This window comes from Neolamprologus brichardi, chromosome 22 (assembly GCF_056152115.1).
Source record: "Neolamprologus brichardi isolate AB-2024 chromosome 22, ASM5615211v1, whole genome shotgun sequence".
In the NCBI taxonomy this organism is placed as follows: domain Eukaryota; kingdom Metazoa; phylum Chordata; class Actinopteri; order Cichliformes; family Cichlidae; genus Neolamprologus; species Neolamprologus brichardi.
This window is the reverse complement of record NC_142124.1, coordinates 15,874,249-15,896,805: the sequence shown is the minus strand read 5'-3', so window position 1 is coordinate 15,896,805 and position 22,557 is coordinate 15,874,249. Positions and strand designations below refer to the sequence as shown.

Genomic DNA, 22,557 nt, shown 5'->3' with positions numbered 1-22,557 from the left:
TTGAAAAACATTACATCAATTTAATCCTATATGAAGTATACCATCGTAACAAGGCATGTATTAAATTTGTATGCAAGTTTTTATTCAGTGGCTTTTTGGACCAACAGTGTGTAAAGTGGTAAACAATATATTTTTCTTTGGTGACAAACAAGATTTTCATTTACATTTGGTTTCATTCTCTGAACAGCTGCTTGTATATACTGTAATGGATGGGCTCAACAAGAATATGGAAAGTTATGTTAAAGGAAAAGTTTGGTAATTATTGACACAGAATGTTAGAAACCTGCTTTTTTGTTGTTATAGCTTAAGATGTCTGGAGCAAGATTTCAGAAGTCTTATAAGTTTATTGTAAGCCACGCTGTGCGACACAGACCTAATAAACATGTCTAACTTATCTCCTCCTTAACAGGAGAGCCAATCTGAATAAAACGTATAGACGTATAGATGTTAATGATCCCTGTATGTGTGGCAGTGTATGTATAAAACAGATTTATTATAAATTCCACTTTTTTCAATTCTCATTTTCATTCCCCAGGGATCACGTTTAAGTGTCAATGTGAAAAAGAGGGTGGGTTTTTATTAGTTTTTTCAATAAAAGAAATGAACCAATGAACTACAGGACACTACAGGAGCTTCTTTCACTGAAAAAAAATGAAAATGCAATTATGAGCTACTGGAAAGAAGTATAAATAATTAAATGAAAATGAATTGCTGTACACCCGCCTTTACTATAGGTGACATATTTTACCCTTACAAACAAAAAGCAGATGGAAAATATTTATATAACAAAACAACTGGCTTGATCAGTAGCTCATTCCAAACATCTGGCTCTGAGCTCTGTACAGCTTTAGCCTTGGTTAGCATCTTTAAAATGTACATGTTTAGCTTATTGAAGTATATGAGTAGGTCTGTTGTTACAAATATTCCCTACAGTTTACATTGATGAACTATTTGTTAACATAACTATTAGCTTTCGCTACTGTTTCCAGCTTGTAACAGGACATAAGTGAGGCTGAATGGTCCGGGCCTAAATACTAAAAATGACCCATTTCCAGTCCTTGGACTTTATTTTAGCTTTTGCTAACTCACCACAACTAGATTTTCATTTTTGTTGGAATCGCCAATATTTTTTTTAATTTCCATCTATCCATCTATTTTGATTTTAAACAACTGCTGTTTTTGAGCTGCTTTGCTGCATTTGTATTGGTTGGTGAGAATATGTAAGCTATAACACCAGTCGTACTTTTAGACACCGTGGTTAGAATTTTGTTCCTATCTTTGGTTGCAAGTCTGTTACAAAAGCCAACTTTCAACCTCTCTTATCATAGAGCTTTTATTTTGAAGCCATAACAAAGGTCTTATTTGGATTTTGCCCTGCTCAAAATTGCCTTCAGGGGAATGAAAAGTATTTTACCACGTTAGTATTAACTCTAACCCAAACACTACTATAGTGTAAACTATAGTTTAATACGCGGGTAGAGATATTTTTGTATAGAAAACTGAAGCAATGTTAATTTTGATGAGCATTTTAGGTTTAAAAAATTAAATTGATGGAACTTCAATATATAAGTTCAGCAAAAATAGTGAAAAAATGTTTGTAGAGTCATGTTTATCTGTGTTATACTCTTCTGAAAATCACTCAGACAACACTGCATCTTATTCCAGGACATGGAATTTATTTTACAACTGAGAATAAAAGAATGCCATTCTGAATAACTGGGTTGATGACAAAACCTGGAAATTAGTCACTGAAGAATGTTTTTTAAATGTTATATACAGTTCCAAGCATCAGAACAGATGCCAGTAAGTTCTGTCACGTTATGTAGACCACACCTAGGGACCTACTGGTTACTGAAAAAAGGACGTCGTGGTCCAACACGATCCTGTAGCTTTATACAGCCTCCCTGCCTCACATGTGTGTAGAAAATAACATTGTAAAAATGCACACAGTACAAATAATGCAGAACTTTAAAGAGCAAGATATGCTGACATACATGTATACATACTTGCTGATTATTTATACAGTAAGTTTTAAACTTCATTAACTTTACAACTGTAGCTTCACAATGATAAAATTGGTAGCCTTCAAAAGCAAATACTGTACACATTGAAACAACCAGGAAATGATATTTTACTAGATAAACAAATATCCTAAATATTTTGCAAAACTTACTGTGATTTGATGGCAAACAGAACAATTTTATGATCAGCTCCCCAAAATGTTTGTCGAGGGCATAAAAACTAAAAAGGGTAATGTGTTGTCCTTTTTACTCGTACATTTCTTCATCAGTTGACACTTAAAGTGCTGAAATCACCTTAACATTTTAAAACACTCTTATTCTTTCCCAATATACCTTTACATAAACAGCTGTATCCGCAATTTGCTAAACGGGTATTTCAGTTTTGTTGTCATGACTGAAATTTTCATAAGACATAATACACTCACTGGTTTACATGAAAACATGCACAAACTGTCTCATAAATAATATGCAAGTCGTGTTGAAATATATTCATCTTAGAAAATGATTCTGAAACAGTGATCGAAATAAGAGCATGGTTTAGTTGTAAAACAACAGGTGGACCATTTTTAAAGGCTCAGATAAGATGCAGTGCATTAGGAAAGCAACAATCTGTCAGTGACTATGTAGTGCCATGGCTACTTTAATTTGTCACCCAAAAAATTCACTGTTTACTGTATGGCCTAGAGCCTCTGTAGTGCAGGCTCCTGCCATGTTTTATTAGCTGAAAAATTACCGTGTATGGTATTAAAGCTCCTGCGATTTTCATGTTTTGTAAAAATACAGCTTTGGCACTATCTGTTATGACAGATTGTAGCTTAGAGTCATAGTGCAACAGTTATCTGTCATGCTATCGGCTTTATTTGACTTCATTGTTTATCGAACTTCTCCAGCTCTTTCACAAAGATGAGATGAGCCTCTGGTGATTTTCCGTGTGTTTTGCAAAGATGCAATTTGATTGCATGTTTGCTCACAAATGTCCGATTGCAAAGTTTGCACTGATATATTGAGCCAGTGTCCTCTTCTGTGAGTCCAGGTGAACCAAAAGTCTTGTCCTCTATTCTGCTGACGGCCTGCTGCTCTATTAAGTCTATGGAGAGCTTCGAAAGGTCTTTTAGGGTAAAACCAAGGTGGGACTCCAAATGGTGAATATAGGATGAAGGAGTCCTGAATTGGGAAGCACAGTCACTGCACAAAAACAGAGGCTGGCCAGAGTCCATGTTTTTTAGGAACTTTGTTCCCCCTGTCCGCTTTAACTGGTATTTTACATTGGCCAGCCAATGTGAGATAGTAGTCATTGAGAGACCAGTGAATTTACAGATGTGGACCCGTTCCTGGGGTCCTAAGTCACTAATTACAAACTTTCCTTCTGGGGTTTCTCTCAGACTGGAGGCAAACTGGGCCTGAAGAATCAGGAGGTGTTGGGGATTCCAGTTTGACTGTCTTCCTTTCCGTCTTTGAATGGGAGATAGCTCTTCCATGCCATCCTCCAAAGTACAGCCATCGATATCGGATTTCTCTGAGATGGAAGATGGGGTTGTAGACTTTGGTGTTAAACGACCCGTCAGATTTTTCACCATATCTGAAATGTCCATCAAAGCATTCTCTCTTAGAGGTGGCGATGATGTCTGAGAGAAATCTTTGAAGACCGGCTTGGTGTTGTTTACATTGCTGTTTGGTGTCACAAGAGTCCCCTTAGCTGTGCTTCCATTGCTGTTTTTGGATTTTGTCAAGTCGATGGGCTGATCATCATTGACGTCGTCATCATTGTGGTAGTGACTCATAGGATCTGTTTGCTTAATCTGGGCAGAGTTGTTGATCTTATAAAGCATTGCAAATGGGTCTACAAAGGGTGTGGACACTTTTGCCGCTTTCCCCAAGTGGTTGTTCATGACGGACTGCAAAGCACTAAGAGGGTTAACAAGGGATTGTTCTGGTGAATGATCAGTGATGATGCTCAGGTTACTGCAGCCATTGCTTACTGTCTTTTTGGGCGAATCCACTTCAGTTTTTATTTTTATATTTATTTTACTCTCTGTTTGCTCTCTTTCTTTGCCCTTTAGCTCATTCCGATCCTCCAATTCACTGTCCTTCAGTACCTTTGAGAGGTTTTCAGGATACGGTGAAGCCTGTTTGTCCTTAGGATTTAGCACTGGTGACTTTGCAGATCTACACTTATTCTCTACAGGTTTTTCCTCTTTTTCATTCTTCACTAAGCTTTTCCCTGTAACTTTTTCCACTAGCTCTTCCATGGCCAGCACATTGCTCTTGTGACTTGGGGGTGGAGAGGGGCTATTTGGGGAATGGATCAGAGAGCCTAACTCAGAAGACATTACCTTCAAACTAGTGCTACTGAACAAAGGTTGAACCTGTGCACATGAGGGCAAAGGCTTCAGAGATCCATGGAGCTGATAGGCAGCGTGAATGCTGGGGTATCCACCCCAGGTTGGTGTTCCTGTTTGGGCCTTACTGATAGCACTTGAAACTGTGTTCTCTAAAGACTTCAGGATGTCCAGCCCACCTTTAGGTGTTTCTTCTAAATCTTCTTCTGTAAGGTACTGGTATGACCTGGCCCTTTCAGGTTTGTCTGTTTTTTCAGGGAGGTCTTCTTTTTCTTCTTTTATTTGTCTCTCTGGTTCCCTAACTTCAGTTTTCTCATCCTCTGTATCTTCATCTTTCTTTTCTTCGTGTTTCTCCTCAGGGCTGGAGGGCTGCAATGGGGAGTCAGGGTGTGGCTTACCATTGGGTGGCGGGAGCCGTGTGGTAGTGGGAGGCAAGGGAATCGACTGTATTTTCTCTTCAATCACAGGATCAAAAACTAGCTGCTTCCCCTTTTTAGATGCTGTATTTGTGACTTTAAGAAAGTGTCCCGTGACCATCATGTGGGCTGTCAGTTGTTGCAAGGTGTCATGCGAACTGCCACATTCCATGCATTTGAGAATTTGCGCCTTTCGTGCCTCAAACTGCCAAGTATAACTAGCACCATTTTGGTAACCGTATCGATTATTAGGAGTGACATAAGGATTGGCCAGTTTTTGGTCTTTTGGAGATTCTCCCAGGTGTATGCCAGATGAGACGGACTCTGGTGAGCTCGGCGACATCAAGTCTTGAAACGCTCTTTTTTTGGTTGGGGGGACCAGTTTTGAGGTGAGGGCTGGCATTGGTTCTTTTAGAGGCACTTTTTGATAGTGTTTTGTTTTGATCATGTGAACACTAAGGTCTTGCAATGATTCAAAAGAGTGGCCACAGTACATGCATTTCAGAACTTTCTGGGCATCTTCTTTGCCTTCCATCTCCAGCAAGGAACGTTTTCGTGGTTTGGACCACTTCTTGCTTCGATCATCCTCTGCATCTTTGTTGTCATCGCGGTAGTGGCCAGTCTCGTTCATATGTACAGTTAGGCCTACCAAAGTATCATAGGCAGCACTACAGTCCTTACACCTAAACTTGCTAGCTCCAGTAAACACTGGGCCATACAGCTTGTTGTTTTGTCTATAAAGCTGCACGGTGCTGAAAAGGCTGGGCTCAGGAAGGAGTTGATACGGATTATACTGCAAAGTTTTAGCCAAGGCTGCTTGATGCCAATCATATGCTACTCCTGTACTGCCAGAGCTTACACTGATGCCACTGTTGCCGTTACTCGACACTGTTCTTGCACTGGTACTGCTGGTGGTAATATTTGTTGTGACTGAAGTGCTGTTACTGCTACATCTGGTCTTTACATGGACATTTCCCGGGCTATGACTGTTCAGGAACCCATTGCTCCCTTTGTGATTGCTCCCACTGCCATTGCTTGCTGAAATATTGTTTCCTTGTTTATTTTTAAGCATGTCCAGAGCAACATTGGACCAAGAGGCATCCGAGATCAGGTTTGCATAGACGGCTTTCATTTTTTCCAGACTGTCCTGTAGTGAAAGGCCATTGATGGATTCACTACCTTCCCCCAGCTTCTCCTCCACCCTGTCCGGATCACTTAAGGAGGGGGTAGTCTTAAGGTCCACCAGCTGATCACTGGTAGTGCTGAGGGGAGAAGCATACCCAGCATCTGGGTTAGTGCCATTGCTGAGTGGAGAGTTCTGGCAGCTATAACGATCTCTTGCGTCTTCCTCATCATTGAAAAAATAGTCTGCATCTTGACCATCCAGGGAAAGGCCATCATCCAGAAGATGTTCCTCTTCATCGGCTTTGCCACCCTTGAATTCATCCTCAGGTCCATAAGCTGGAAAACAAAGCAAGGAGGAAAACCGAGATTAGATACAAATGTCTTAGCAAATCAATACACTTGAACACAAGAATACACCTCTGGCCCTCTCTATGTGCAGGTGGTGAATGCAATAATCCTTAAGAGATTTTTGTCAATAGTCCCTGTAGAGGACAAAGATATAATAAAGTGGCAAACATCCATGTCTTGACAATGACAGATAGTCCTCTTCACTGCACTGCCAAATGGAACTGTTGAACACTACAACTTATCTTGGATAAGGAGCAGACATGACTCAAGAAATTTATCCACCAAGTTTAAAAATAGCAAAAACATAGAAAAGAAATTGAATTAGGCAGAGATGGACTCCACAATGGAAAAGACACGCTTTTGCTAATCATATAACAAACGAAAGGAAAAAGTGTGCAAGGCCTCACAGTTTAAGATTTAAAGTATTCTGTTCTTTTCTTTATTATATGTCTTACATAAACACACACTGGTACAATGGTGGCTAATCATACCAAACATGAACAAAGTTTACAATGACGAGGTGCATATAATAAGAAGTAACACCTGAGAGCTGAAGCTTCAGAGGGCTTTAAATGCTCTGCTGCAGACAGCTTTTATACTCCTAGCTCTGTATGACATCAAAAAGGGGGTGTATCCCTAATAAGGTCATCTCAGCCACACAGTTGATTTTGAGTAATAGTACTGACTCATAGTAACATCGAACCTTGAGGTGACTCTTGTGATTTGGCTCTATATAAATACATATATATACTTCTGTTTGTGAGTGGCAGCCAATAATAAGAAAGCTTACTTAAAGAGGGTGGGGAAAGGAGCCAATATCACTTATTTTAGAGAGCGAATCAAAACAGGGTGCGCACCAAAGTTAGTCTAGCACGGTTAAAAGAAAATATGTGAGGGAAAAACTGAGCAAAGAGTCGGAGAATCTCAACTATGCATAAAAACAGCCAAGCCACGATGCAATCAAGAACAATCAGAAATTCCAATATTTCCAATGTTTGATCTGATTTTTATTTATAAAAGTCCACAACAAATTATTTTTGATCCTTTTCCAGTAAACTTCTCCATTTGAGAGGGGAATACCCCCAGGTCAGTGCAGTCACACGAGTAGGGGTCCATCATTTATTTGCTACAATGACAATGAATTATGGAAATGATCTATTTCCATAATTACAAAACCACAGTAATTCAAGGAATAGAGAGAGTCTGACATATTCAAGTTTAAAACAAAACAAAACAGGGAAAATAAACTAAGATAGATACATGACTTTTTAGTGAATGTTCATTTAGAAGTTCTTTTTAAGAAACATTACAGCATTCGTGCAAATATTACAGCTTATCCACTTAATTTAGATGCCAAACAGCACAAAGCCTACAGCAACATAGTCTTCATTGTCTATTTTGTTGCTGTTCAGCAACCACAGATCTATTCCTGACTTTAATTTGTTCAGTTCTTCCAACATGCCGCACATACTATGGATTCACAAGTAAGAGATAGTGGAGTAAAATGCCAGCTGCATCAGCCTTGCCAAGCCATGGTTGGCTGAAGTCAACTTGGCATCGGCTGTGGAAGTCCTCACAGCGTGATGCTAGGAAACGGCCAGTGGACATGACAAGCCATGTTGTTACTGCCTGTGCTCCCTGAGTACTCACAGCATCAAGTGTGCCATTTTAAAAGAGGAAAGAAAAAATTATAGTATCAATGGAAATGGCTGCCTTCTCCCGCCAAATAAAAATCACTTTTTATTGTCTTTGTCTAAAAAAATAATAAGGAAAAGAAGGTTTAAATGTGAACAGGGAGGTAGATTAAAAGGGGAACATTACACCGAGGCAGGGAAGAATCTAGGGTTAAATATGCTAAGGCACCTTTTCCAATCCATCCCTCGTAAGATGCTTGTCTGAGATGCCAGAATCAGTCTCCAGTGAGGAGGCAGATGTGCTGTCAGCTTCAAACAGCGTGTAGCTCTCTATCCCATAATCGGAATGGACATAATACCTGATGTTTGTGAGGTGCCAGTTACTGCTGCCTGGGAAAAGCTGGAGGTCCTACAGCTGCCCGGTATATATGTGTGTGTGTGTGTGTGTGTGTGTGTGTGAGTGAGAGAGAGAGAGAGAGAAACAGTGCATGATCAAAATACATTCTTCCTCTTGCTCCCAACTGTGTGCTCTTAATTGTCCACAGGATATACTGAAGTATTTTTTTTTTTTTAATCACTAAAAGAAGAATTAAACATTTTCCCAAAGCAGCTGCACGGACTTCTTTGAACTCTTCCTTTTCTCCCTAACAAGCTGCAGCCTGCTGCATTGAAATAAATGCAAAAGTGAACCCATTCAAAGTTGTGAAAGTAGTTAAAGACAAATCAGCAGACCAAGTGAGAGAAACCTGACAGCAGTACACACACACACACACACACACACACACACACACACACACACACACACACACACATAGAAGGCACACCACTAAATTCTTCCCTTTCCCTGCTATCCTCCGTATGTTGCCTTGACAGGCATCAGTGTCAGGAGTGTGTCAGTGTCAGCCTGAGGTGTCAGTGTCCACACAAACAAGCCTGAGAAGAGGTGGGAGGGGAAAGTAACAACAACAAACACAAGTCAGCCATTTTTTTTCTCCCCCCCCCCCTTGCTCAAGCCTGCTCCTTCACCATCTGTGTCAGTAAAGCTGCGGGTGCCACCGCCGGCTAATAAGGCAATCAGAGATGGAAAAGATGCTGACATGGCGGCTTTCGAGCGTCACTCAGAACAAAAGAGGAAACGGGGAGGGAGGGAGAGAGGGATAGGGAGGGGATTAAAACGGGGGGGGGGAAGAGTGTCTGTTGTGGTTGTCAGTCAAAAACGTAAGCCCACTTTGTGCTGTCAGGGAGGATAGGGAAAAGAGGGGAAGTTTTGAAAAGAGAGGAGAAAAAAAAAAGATGTGTTTAGGCCAGCGAACAAGAGGTGTGTGTGTGTTTGTGTGTGTGTGTGTACGTGCATTTATGCGTGTGCATATCTGACAGGGGAAAAAAATGACAGCGAAACAAGTTAACAGCAAAGCAGATAGGTGAGAGAGGTGTGAGAAATCAGCTTCTGCCATTTCTGTCATTGCGTGTGCGTGTTTGCCTAAGCTACGTGTGGCTGATCAGTTTTATGTGTGCGCGCGTGTTTGTGTGTGTCACAAGTGTCACAGTGTGTCAGGTGCAAGCAGAGATGCAATGTGGCTAGTGGGGGGAAAGCGAAGCCATCTGTGTCTGGAGAGGAGCCTGTCACTATTGTTGTGCCCGAAATCCAGGATTTCCTGCTGTAGACAGGTGACACCACAGTAGGACATCCCCCAGTCTCACAAACACACACACACACACAATGCAAACCTGCACTCCTCTGCCAAAACTACATGCCTGCCTAAAGCCAATAAGCTCGTGTGAGGTCCACAATTGAAAAACCTCATATTTTTTAATGCAAGTTTGAAACACAAAGTTATAACAAGGCTGAATAAACACTAAAGTATAGTTTTGGTGATCGTTGCCATGTTTGGATACATCACTCAAATATATCTAAAATCCAAGACTGTGCACACATAAGCATTACAGCTATGGCTAAAGAAGCTTCATGCTAAAAGTTAAACAATTTTGATACTAAACTTAACGTAGTCTTACCTTTTACTCTTCTTTAACTTAACCTCATAGTTTAAAAAAAATCTTAGTTTTTAATCTATCTATTTATCAATCTATAATAAAACTAACTCCCTAACCGTCTGTTAAGTAACTTGAGTGCGACACAACACTGCCACAGCCAGCGTAGCTCTTCTTTCCCTCCTCAGTCACTTGTACATACACACAACACACGCTGCACACACTTTCCCTCTAAACCTTCTTCATTTATTCATGTTGTCTCAGAGAAGAGGGCAATCCCGGCTCTCATTTGCAGTGCTAATGTCCAATTCCGCCAGCTTTCAGCCTCCTGATTTACCCTACGTGGCGGAGTGCTGCACCCGCAGCAGGGCGGCCGCCGAGTCTCCCTCACAGCGTCTAGCGGCCCTTCAAAACAGGAGCTCTGGCGTGGCAGTCTTATTTCTCTCTCCCGTTTCGCTTTGTCACCGGCCCCTCCATTCCCTGCCACTCACCTCTGATGGCTTTGGACAGGCCTGATCAGTGTGTGTCATTGACCTGTACGGTGTGCATGAGTGTGTGCGTGTTTCAGCAGAGAGAAGGCTGTAAATAAAATGACATTATTATTTCCTCTGTCCTATCATGTAGAAAAGCCAATTATGGTAATGCTTAGTATGTCAGGCAATCTCTGTCTCTCTCTCGGCTCTCTCTCCCATCCTTGTTCATTCCTGAGATTTTTTTTCTGTCTGGGGTAGCTGCCGCTGTGGTTTCATAGGACCTGACACTCTCTGTGGACTAGCCTGCGGACAATGCTGTGGTAAACTCGCACAGACCAAAAGTCTCTCTCAGCCCAACTTGGTTTCTGTCAACGTACTTAAATTTCTTTATAAAATTTTCACAAAAAGGTGGAACCCAAAAACGATTTGATCGTCAAATCGTCACATTAACTTTCTGCGTAGTAACCTGTTTCTCTCTGATGATTATATCTCCTTTGTACATGCGATAAAGGAAACTTCACCGGGTTAAACTCAAGGGCATGTTTGACATTACAGCCACTTCGTGACACCAGGTCCAGGCGCGGGCCGTAATATAACCCACAGCTTCCTCGGCCAGGCACGTAAAAAGCTTACCTAACAGCACCCCTCGGTTCCACCCTCCCCTAACCCACATAGAATAGTCCACCATATGGCACAAAAGCTCGAGGGCTTCTAATAGCTCGTGTGTTGTACAAATCCACCTTCTCAGCTTCCACAGCTCTGCTGGTTGGGGAAAACAAAGCAACCCATCCGGTCTGCTCTTCACGCTGATGGCCGTATGGGCAAACGGCAATTGTTGTTGTTGTCAGCCACAGCAATATCAGATGAGCTACAGTCCTAAAAAAATAAATGAACACTTCTGGCTTGGCTTTCACATGTCTCAAAAGATTTAAGCCTGAATGGATGCTTTCAAAAATGATGCCCCGTGTTTTTTTCTCGGCCACTAACTTTCCCAAAAAAGGTAATAACTAAATTAAATCAGTGCTTGGTTTTCAGGGTATGCTGAACCCAGGATCTCAAAGAACTTGCCACTTTGCTTCTGTAGATACAGGCGAGCTTCTGTCTTCTGTTTCTCTTAATGTAATCTGAGACCAACACAGTGATGTTGAGATCAGCTTCTACAGGGGCCAGACCATCTGTTGCAGGTGTCTGTGCTCTTCTTGCAGTTATGGATGTTTTTGGGGGGTCGCCACTTCTGCAGCATGACTAGTCGACTGATAAGACGGCTCCCTGACCCTGCATGATGAACCTAACCCTTTCCAAACAGTTTGCAGTTACTCACGATGCTAAAAGCCTTTTTAAATCATAGCCAGTGCCTTTTAACTAGAGTTTTACTCATTTGACATAATAGATCAGTGATGGATTAAAAGAAAAAAAAAAAAGAAACAAATGTGAAGAACAACATTGCCAGTTTTCTTGAATTTCTACACCCGTCTTTGTTTTCATTTTGTGCTCCTTATTTGTTCAGCTCTTCCGAGAGCCAGTTTTTTGACGCGCCGCGACACCGACTGTGGTCTATAAATCACCTTTTCCTCGGACTGTCAGTGCCTGCTTGTTCTAAGAGGAAACAACAGCCATTAGATCATTGCCGCCACAGATTAAAGCCCTCTGTGCTCAAGTTTTCTGCCAACCCCCTCCCTCCAAACCCTACACACACCTAACCATCGAACACTGCTCCGGTGCTACATACACATTTCGAACCATCTGGTTTGTTTTCAGGCAAAGTACGGATAAAGCATTACTAATGCTAATTAAAGATGATGTGAGTGAGATTTACTCCACGTATGCCAAGAACTGTTTTAATGTAGGCTGTATCAGACAGATGCCGTTTGCTAAACAGACTCTTTTTGAGAAAACATTATCAATTCCTCTACAGTTTTTTTCCCCCTCTGCCATTTTTATTCTCTTCACGTAAACAAGCTTCATTTTAAATTGTAACCTCGTGAAAATGAAAATACCTGTATTGTCTTAATCTTCTGTTGCAGTGCACACCTCTGGGGAACGCGCAATATCTTTAATCTCCTGCAGTTGTTCAATTTTTGTTTAATCGGGGGTGGCCGCTGCTTTGACAAAGAGGTGTTCTGTTTAAATCTAAAACGAAGGAATGAAGCACAAAACCAACAGGCTCGTGAAATAACAGAGCTCCGTCTTTTCCTCATAGATGCCGTCTTTTGAATTCACCTGCATTGCCCCTGACAGCAAAGCTTCCCCCGACTAAACAACAGCTGCTACCATTGCCTAGCAACAACCAGTTGATGGATGACCCCAAAGATGGATAATTACCATAAATCACTATGGTTGTGTGGAGAACAGAGGCAGAAAATCACTGCAGGAAAAAAACAGGATGAAACACAGTTTAAAGTAGTGTGCCCAGTGTTTAGGTTAACTCTCCTAAATTTGTCAAACAAGGTTGTTGATGAGCTTTTCTGCGGGCAAGAACTGGTTGGCGACTGGGAAGTTTCACCAAATCAGAGGCAGCACTGGCTCCGGTGTGCTTCTTGAAAGTTTTTTTTTTTTGACAGAGAATATATGAATAAGGGCTGTAAAATGAACCCTGACGATATGACTCACGGGACCAAACCTGTCCTGAAAGAGCGCTGACAAACAAAGTGGGCTGAGGAAGGAAGAAAGGAAACAGCGGACAAAGAATGATAGCAACGGCGAGTTTAAGTGCAACAATGAAGATGAGGGGAGCTTGAGGAGAAGAAGCAAGAGGAGGAAGTCTTTATTTATGTATTCTGTATATCTGAGTGTGTGCAAGTGACAGAGGTAGACAGTGAGGCACAGGGAGAGGGAGAAAAACAGCTAGAATTAAAAAAAAAAATGAAAGAAACCAAAAGGGCACAGGGCCAAAACAGGGTCACCACCTAACCAGTTTGGTCTAGCTGAGTCCGGTTGCACAATATGCCATCAATCAACCTTCGCTGTGCTGTCAGCCCTCCCCTCAATTTACAGAGGCCATCCACTTTGTACACTGCTAAGAAACAAAACATGAAGAAGGAACAGAAACACAGAGGAAAAAAATGCACACACACTTCCATGAATCTGATCTTTCAGTCTCTGCAGAGAATAAAGGAGAAGAAGCACCCTAATGGCTCAGTAACACAAAAACATGTTCTCAAAGATATGTGGGGAAGTGACAAACCTGCAGGGGTAGTTGGTGATTTAATGTAGCCAATAAGCTAACCGTACACAGGTAGCACACTGCTAACATGCTAGCACTTATTTCACAATTACTCTAGCCTCTGTACTGGGCTACTTTACTGCATCCCTTGCATTTTATTCGCTAAAATGTTCGCAATTTCATTAAAACAAGACACTCTTGCTAAAGAGACAAAATGCCCAAGCAGTTTATTTGAAATATAAAGTATCTGTACCATTGACGGGTGTCTAACCCGTCAATGGTACTCTTTGGATGGTTCTGAGTTGGGATGTTATGGATTCAAGAAAGAAGATCAACACATAAAAGCTATAATAGGTACATGATAAACAAACGTATTTTGTATAATTTATGTAAAGGTGCGTGAACAGCAGTAAAGGGGCTAAGCTAAGGTTGGTAGATTAGAATTGATTAGAAATTAAATGTTAGCAAAAAAACGCACGTGCTGTATGTGAATTTGCACCATTAATCTAAAGCTTGTAATTTATAAGTGAGATCCTAGCAGGTCATGCACCAAATTTTTATTTGTTTTACTACATGACTTAACAGAGAATTCACATGAAATTTCCCAATTGGGAACTTTTTAGCATTATTTAAATGCCAAATGAATGCATTTAAAGATGCACCACTTGATTGGTCAGTGACTTCTCAGCCAGGACCGGTGATAACCTTTCATATGTCCGATTATGAGCTGGTCTGATTCATGCATCCTCAACTGTTTGACATTGGTTTTGTTCTATAAATGTGTTGCACCTGCTTTTGTTTGATAAGGTGAAATGTGTCAGATAAAGGTGGCGCACAGCGACTAATTTTCAGTTAATCGTCTGTACCTCTTTCCAGCTGCAGAGCACTTTTTTCCCCCAGTTTCCCTAACAGGAGATCCTGCACCTTACTGTAGTTTAGGGCGATTTGTAAAGTTTATTAATTTAGTTGATTTTTGATTGTGTATGCTGTTTATATATATAGAAAGAAAATCTAGTTGAGCAAAAGTCAATAATGGCAATTCAGAAAAAATTGAATCTGTACATCTCTAAAAATCTAAAATTCTCATTGTGTTTGATGCATAAAGTAAAATTGGACACAAAAATAGTAGAAAGCAAACCCCCCTAATTGTGACCAATATATTGAAAATAACTCAATTTGTCTTTTATAGTGCTGTGTGAGCTGAGCTTGAAACTTTTTAACAGTCTAGTATAAGACAGTGAGGCGACTCACACAGATTTTATTTTGTCTGCCTGCATCACAATATTTCATCAGCTCTTTTCTGCCCTTGTCTACGTCTCTGCAACGTGCTCAGAACACAATAATGCAGAGGGCTTTGTAAGAACCAGACCTCAGAGACCTGACTTACATATCCCTTCCCAACATGCGAACAGACAGACAAAGAAATTATAACTTTAAAACCCCCTAAAGTCACTTTAGGGAATTTAATTAGGACGGCAAACCCTCAGGGCAGGAGGCTGCTCAGGACAGCCAAATGTCCCCAAACATTTTAGTGCTTTTAACTGCATGTGTCACCAGGGAAATTCCAGCAATTGTGCACCATCAAAACCGTTATCCTTTATGCATCGCCACATTTTTTTTCTTCGTTCTGTCTGCTCGAGTGACGAGTTAGTGCTGAAGTCTGGCGCTCCATTAAACAAAGTTCCACTGTTTCATTTCAACACTAGTTTAGGACTTAAGCATGATGAATAGCATAGACGCGTAACAAAAAATATATAACAAAAGAAAAAGCTGAAGCACACAGCAGTTTACAGGGTGTATGTGTGGACTCCCCCCCACTTCCTGATGACCATAGCAATAAAGCGACAAAAGACAAAATGATATGGGGGGGGGGGGGGGGGGGGGGGGAAGGCATTAGGGGTAGAGAAAGGGTCCCTGGAGAAAGTCAGTAAATTATGTAGTGGGCTTTCAAAGTGGACTAGTATTAGTAGCCATCTCACCCTAATTGTGCCTGTGCGAGTATGCATGCATGCCCGTGTGTGTGTGTCTGTGTGTGTGTGTGTGTGTGTGTGTACAATGGTTATGAACGGCTTCACAGTCAGAGAGAGAGAGAAGCAGGAAGAGAGGAAGCAATCCTTCAACAGAGCACAATATCAGACTGCGGACAGACAACGAACGGCTGGAAGGTTCTGGAAAGGAGAGAAAAGCCTGCCTCCCTCGCATTTCAGCTCCCAGCGCCGCCTCCCAAAGTGCCCTCCATCTAACACTAACACACTCATACACACACACATAAATGGCACCATAACTCTATATCCGCAATCAATCTCCGCTATGAAGACGCATCCATCTTCAGTAATGTTAATGGGAGGGTTTTGGGGGTTGGAGGGGGTGGAGGACAGGGGTAAAACAGAGGGTATGTGACTGCAGAGCTTACCTCAGAGCAGCGTGAGGTAATATGGCCTGTGTTTGTGTGTCTGTATGTGTGTGTGTGTGTGTGTGTAATAGAGACAGGGCAAATGAAAAAAAAGTGAGAAAAGAGCTGTGCATTTGCGCATAGTGTATTTGTCTGCGTGTCAGGAGGTCAGGTGTGTGCGTCAGTATGTGTGGGAGAGTGACTGATGGCTGTCAGCTCGCATCTGGCAGAGAAAATAAATTAGGCTTATGAAGACAAATGAACAGGCTATGGAAAGAGTAAAAGGAGGTGGAGGGGGATCAGGACAGATAGAGAGAGAGAGAGAGGGAAGGGAAAAGGGAAGGAGTGGAGAGGGAGACATAATGAAGGAGAAAAAATGGGTTATTGTGTGTATGCGGTGGCACAGATATGAAAGGAAGGAGATGAAGCTGCATTGCCAGCTAAGAGAGTTCCTTTCGGCAGCCAATGAGCGTTCATTAAGAAGAACGGGTCTGCTGCTGGCAACAGGAGAAGCTTTGGCTGGGGCTTCTTTGGCTGCGAGGAAAACATATATGTGGGAGTATGTGTGGGTATGTGTGTTTGTACATTCGCTTCCAAACACGCTATAAAATATAGATTTCCCCCCCCTCTTTTACTTGTGTTTTCAAAGTCTTGTCGTTCTTTAAAGACGACCAAACAATGTGTTTAAAATCCACAAAGCAGCTTGAGTATAATATGCGATCAGTGGGTTTGCATCTGAGCTGGAAGTGGCTCTCAGTGTGCGTTTCCTCCGCTTGCGTGTTGGTGTCAGCATGCATCCATGTGTGTTCTATCTCCGTAGATTTGTCAGTGTCTACCCCGTGACACACTCCCCTCGTTGCGAGTGGAGGAGAGCTCTTGGGGGGGCTTTGTCATGAGGCGGTCTGTTCTTTTCCTGAGGTCTGGCGCCCCTCGTTTGATAAATGACACATGTCATTCTGTCAGCCCCTGCCATCCGGGCTGGGAGGCCCCAAGCTGATGTATGGCCGCCTAGGCTAAAGGAAATCAGAGTGTTTTGGCAGCACCCTGAGAACACGGCCTCTTATACTGAGTCTACTTTTGTGTCTGTGCGAGTGTGTTTATGTGTGTTTGTGCCTGTCTGTCTGTGATACTGAAAGCATGTTTAATTGTATGTGTGTGTGCGCGCCTAATAGTGTGTGCATGCTCTCAACCTGTCAGGAGGACGGGTAGAAGGAGACAAATCATCGGCATGGCCGCCCCAGCTGTTCCCCAAATTTGGTGTGAGGAGGAGAGTGAGGGGAGAGGGGGAAAAAAAAAATCCTGCCATTTGAGTTTTAAACGGCTGATGCTTCCCAGAAACGGGAATGAGTGAGAGGACAAGTGGAGCTAAGCGCACATACACACACACACGCCCAACACACAAACTGAATCAAAACTCAAGCCGGTCCCAGCAGGAAGCGGCAGACAGTCAAGAGAGGCTTCTGGTGCAAACAAACATGCCCATATACACACATATAAACACACGAAGACAAACTTTGCACAAGGCATTTGCGACTGTCGGGCGAGCAAAAAAATCGGAATTTCACTCCAGTTCTCGGTTTTTAATGTAAAGCATCCTTAACTTTCACTGTAATTCCCCGTCCGTCTAGATTTTATCCTCAAAATGTCTTCGGATCCAGAGATAATCTTCGAAACTACGCACTAGGCGGTCACACAGGCACGCAAACATTTCCCTGGAGGAGGGTCCCACCTGGAGGTTGTGAACTCTGTATGACCCTGTTTGATAGGGTGCGGGCCAAACTCTGTCCTCCCCCTCTCTCCCACAGAAAAGAAGCGGGAGGAGAAGAAGAAGGAGAAGAGAAAAAAAACTGCGTCATTAAGCAGTGAGTGATGAGTGGCAGCCATGGGTGACATCCTCCCCTCTTTCTCTCCCCTCCGCTACCCAACTGCTTTCACTGTCTCTCCGTCTCTGTTTTTTCTTCTTCATTGCCTTGATACTTTTCTCTCTCGCTTTATTCACCTCTCTCCATCCCTCAACCCCTCAAGTCATTTCTCTTTCACTCCTCTGTTGCTTTGCCTCCTCTTTTTCCACTCCCTCATATCCCTCCCCCCTCTTTCCTCTCTGGTTCTTTTTTGTCTACTGTCAGTCTCCTTTTCTCCTCTTTTTTTCACCCCTTTATGCCCCTCCTGCTATTGCTTCTTTTTCTGTCCCCCCTCCCTTTCCCCTCACACACACACAGACACACAAGCACATGCACAATAGTGCCTCGCTCTGTCCTGTCTAGCTCTCTGGCCATGGTCTTGTAGACACTCAGCTCCTCCATACATAATAGATCCCAAATATCCAGAGGAGGGGTGCACATTTCCACCCGCTCAGGATTGTGCCATCAGAAGTGCTTCAAAAGTAGGTCTACTGTGTGGCATTGTAAAGCTAATGCTATCTTTTTAAAGCACAGTTTAAAGCATGAATACAAATATCGTTTTAAGCTAACTCCTCCAAAGACAGGCTTCCCTCTCAAAGTGAAAGTTTAGACATACGATAACCAGCACGAGCGTCACGTCATGTATTTTAGCATTAAATGCGCTCCTGCAACTGCTGTGATGTTTTAACAGTAGATTTCACTCCGAAATAGACATGGACACATGCTACCTCGACATGACTTGCACCTTTTTATTTTGTTTTTATGAAATCAGCAGAGACTGGTGTGTTGCTCAGTAAAAGTCTGAGCTCACTGAAGATCAGTGAAAATGGGTTTCACAAATGCACTATTTTCTCTTTAAAAAAAAAAAAAACAGGGAGTCAGTATCCAAGTACAAATCTCCTTAACTGAAATTCAGTGGTTTCCCCAACAGCCAGCTAATCACGTCTGTCTGGCTGGCTGGCTGACTATATAAATACTGAGGGGAGGGGAGAGTCTAATGAGGTAACGGGGTAATTGACTGACCTTGATGTACGTGATGTTAATCAGCTCAGGCCATTCTGCTCCATGATCCTGTTTAGTTTGAGGAAGTTTAATTAAACATCCCGGACACGCACAGTACCGCACTCTACTAAGAAGAGATGTTTCTATTCTCTCGACTGGCACAAAAAAAAGCATCTAATGTTTAAGTTTTACACCAACTGCACTGTGGTCATTTCACCTTTGCAGTCTTGAGTAACTTATTTCAGACTCATACAACCAAAAGAAGCACACATTTGCTATAAAAGATTTTAAAAATTCATCCCTTTTTCCTTTTTGGACTTAAAAAGGACATTTTTGCGCCGACTGACAAAGAAACTAGAGGCCAAATTAATCAATACTGAAAATCTGAGTGTGCAGCGTACTGAATCCAAATTTTCCATTTCTCAACCCAAATTCAATTTAGCTTCTAGTATTAGATTTACAATGTGCTACATTTTCAGCAATCAAGTATTCTGGTTTGTGAAGTATATTTAAGCTGATGGCTGCCGTCCACTCAGATGTCTTATTGTTGGGACTTTGATCCCAGTTAATACGACGGTATTTTCTTACAGCGCTCGGTCTATTTTCAGCTCACTTCAGAAAAAAATAGAAGGTGCAAAATATGAGGAATGGAGTGATAGACTTAGAAGATGGAGAGGAAAAAAGTGTGTCACATTTACCTAGAAATGACTCACACTCACAGACACTATAAAACTGGGAATGTGGCCATTCTTGGACTTTTGGATTCGAGCGCCAAAAATACTGTAATTATTCAGGAAGATGACAGCTATATTACACAGACCTTCACAAAGGTGAAACAGCAGGCAGCAGCCAAATCATACGGGAAGACGGAAGACAGAATTTGATTCTGTTAAATCAAATTAACTTAGATATCAATTAAAAGGCAAAGAACTTTAAATTGCCATGTGGCAAACATATTACACTTGTGTAAGCAGCTACTACGTCCAAAAAGGCTAAATATGCTTTTATGAAAATTTGAAATACTCAGGAAAAATCCCACATAAATTTATTATGTTACCAAATTCCAGCAAATAAAAAACTTGCAGTCAGCTATAAGGTGAATAATGTGCAGACATCCAGGAGTTTTGAGTTTGCGCCCAGGCTTATGGATATTAGCTAAAATGTTATGTTCAAACATTAAGTTAGCCCCCCTCTGTACTCACAGGTAACTTTGTAACACATCAGTTAACCCACAAAACACTGAGGAGAAAACATCCAGCATGCCACACACACTGCTAACCAGATGTGTTACTCGAGGGTAAAAAAAAAAGTTAGTCGCGACATCGTCCCAGCCTGAAAGTTCTGAAGAGTTAGTCCAAATGTGTGTGAGGGGACTTTTGTGGTTGAGAGAAAGACTTTGACTTATTTTAAAAATTGGGAACAAAACTAACCTCACTTATAATTCAGTCTGTGTGTCTGCAACAAACGCACTAGCAAATAAACACGCAATATTTATTTATATGACACGATTTACAGGTTAATGCCAGGAAGAGCTTCACAGAAGGAATACACAGCATGTAACAGTGGAAGCAAAAATAACAGCAATGATATTAAAATAAGAGTAAAATCAGAGTCATGCAAAAATTTAAGAGGCAAAGAAAAAATTAATTGAAACTTTTGTTGATGGAATCCAACAGTCTCTGTTATTTTTTTATTTTCTCATAAAATTCACAGTTTTTATATTTATGCACTCTTGGTGTGAGATTTATTTATTCCCCAGTCAAGAAAATATATATTTATATATATATTAAAAAACAACAACAAAATGGGGTAAAGGGGAAGTCAGCCTGGTGTACCTGATAAAAAAATGGAAACATCTTCTCATAACATTCAATAAAGTAACATTATATAATCCTCATGTTCGGCGCCTCGGGTTAGTACTTCATAAATAAGTTTCAGAAGCGACTCCAGCAGACAGCACGTCGGTCATTTTTCTGTGTTTATGCCAAAGTTCAGTGTCGGTGCAGACGCACCACACAAGCGTTGCTCAATGTCAACATGTTCTCTGGCTTGTTACTCTGACATAGCGGCAAGTCCTGTCATCGTGCACCATCGTGACGAGAGAGACGAGAGGCAGATGGACCAGAGACAGACAGGTAAACAGGTCAACGCTGGGATCATCGCTCGAGCGGGCTCGCGCGCGGAGACGGGTGATCAGAAACAGATGCTCGGGTGGACATCCAGCCAGTGAGCTAGACAGACAGTCGGTCTGGCGCGTGAGGGAGTGACTGACGAAAGAGACACAGTGACACGGGAGGCTGTGCGAGAGGCCTCCCGCTGTTCTTTTTGAGACAGACGACTTAGAGGGACAGCTTATACCCCCTGCGACTGTCACCGTCTGAGACAGCACAGCGGCTCTGGGAAGATTTGGGAGGAATTTTCTGGAGGTAACATGTGGTGTTGTTGAATCGACCGGGATACTGAAACATTATATCCCCTTTCAACTGCCCGTCAAGTGTTGCGCTGAAGCTGATGACTGTTAAGCGATTACTTTGCGTGACCCCAAGCAATTTGTGGTCACCGGGATCCTTTTAAATGAAAGGAGCAGATAAAAACGAATTGTACCAAACCAACAAAATACGCTTTGATTTTTTCCCCCCCTTCTTCCCTGAACAACATGCTTTATGGAAAAACTGTCTGCTTAATAGGAACTGCTCTGTATGTGATAGTCATGTGTTTAGACTTCAAAGAACATGACACAAGTCTTCACTGCCCTGTGACTTTTGGATTTTTGTAACTCACAAGTGTGACTGCAGGATGTTGCTGGAATTAGAATATTGAGAAGAAGACGTATAAAAAAAAAAACAGCCTCTTGAAATATGAGAACAAGGCCAGCGGGCCTGAAAGAGGAAAGTATTACACTCTCCTTTTCAGATGTCGAGTTCATGTTCTTGTAACCAGTTCACTGACTCTTGAGCATCCGGTGAGAGAGAGCGATAGATGAGGGCGAGAGACAGGGAGGAAGATGAAAGAAAATATGAGCGGGGTAGAGGAGAATTGAGTCAGTAAGATAGAGATTGATGACAGATAGGAAGATGAGAAAAGGCTTATAGGGAGAGAGAGAAGAGGGCCAGTAACCCCCCCCTCCCCCCCCCAAAAAAAGTCCCACACAGCAGATAGACGGAAAGACGAAGGGAGTAGCTGAGATAAAGATGAAGAGGTAAAGGGGAGGAAAGAGGGATGGCAGTGACACCGCACAAGGCGTGACCTTCCTCAGCGCCCGCTCTCAAGGACAAAGTGTCATCTGTTAACTGTATCCTTACCCAGATGGCTTATCTGCAGTAAACTAGTGTCCAAAAAAATCACATTCATTGCTTCTCAACCCACGTTATCAGTTACATAAACTCTCCTTGGGGGGATAGAAATTTCCGCCTCCTGACTGTTGTCCACTTGCACTGGCTGCCGCTTGGACATGCTGAGGCCAGCGTTTATCAACTGCTATAAAAACAAGTAACCTGCCTTCTGGTGATATACAGCACTGGGTCTTGCCAGCTTTACCTGACAGAGGAAACGAGAAACCTAACCACAAGCTTGTGCTCATATGTTTATTTAATGTAGTGATTTTTACAGGGGGGGTCTGATTATGCTCCCACTCCTGACCAATCTTCTGCCGGCCTTTATTGTTCGCTTTGAAGAACTGATTCCACTACGCTTTGCAGCTGTGGTTGCATTTTTGCTTTACATGGAGTTTTCTTTGCCTTTCCTGGAATGGCTA

The 22,557-nt window shown here is 42.1% G+C and overlaps 1 protein-coding gene across 2 annotated transcripts in view; it reads right to left on the bottom strand.

The window, feature by feature from the left end:
- Positions 1 to 1,666: 1,666 nt before the first annotated feature.
- LOC102796343 (teashirt homolog 1-like) overlaps positions 1,667 to 22,557 on the bottom strand; it is a 30,859-nt gene continuing 9,968 nt past the window's right edge. For both annotated transcript variants that reach the window (XM_087835006.1, XM_006787919.3), the window contains one exon: positions 1,667 to 6,237. In XM_087835006.1, coding sequence (XP_087691132.1) covers positions 2,888 to 6,237 — 3,350 coding nt within the window. In that variant the 3' untranslated portion in view covers positions 1,667 to 2,887. The remainder of the gene's footprint in view (positions 6,238 to 22,557) is intronic.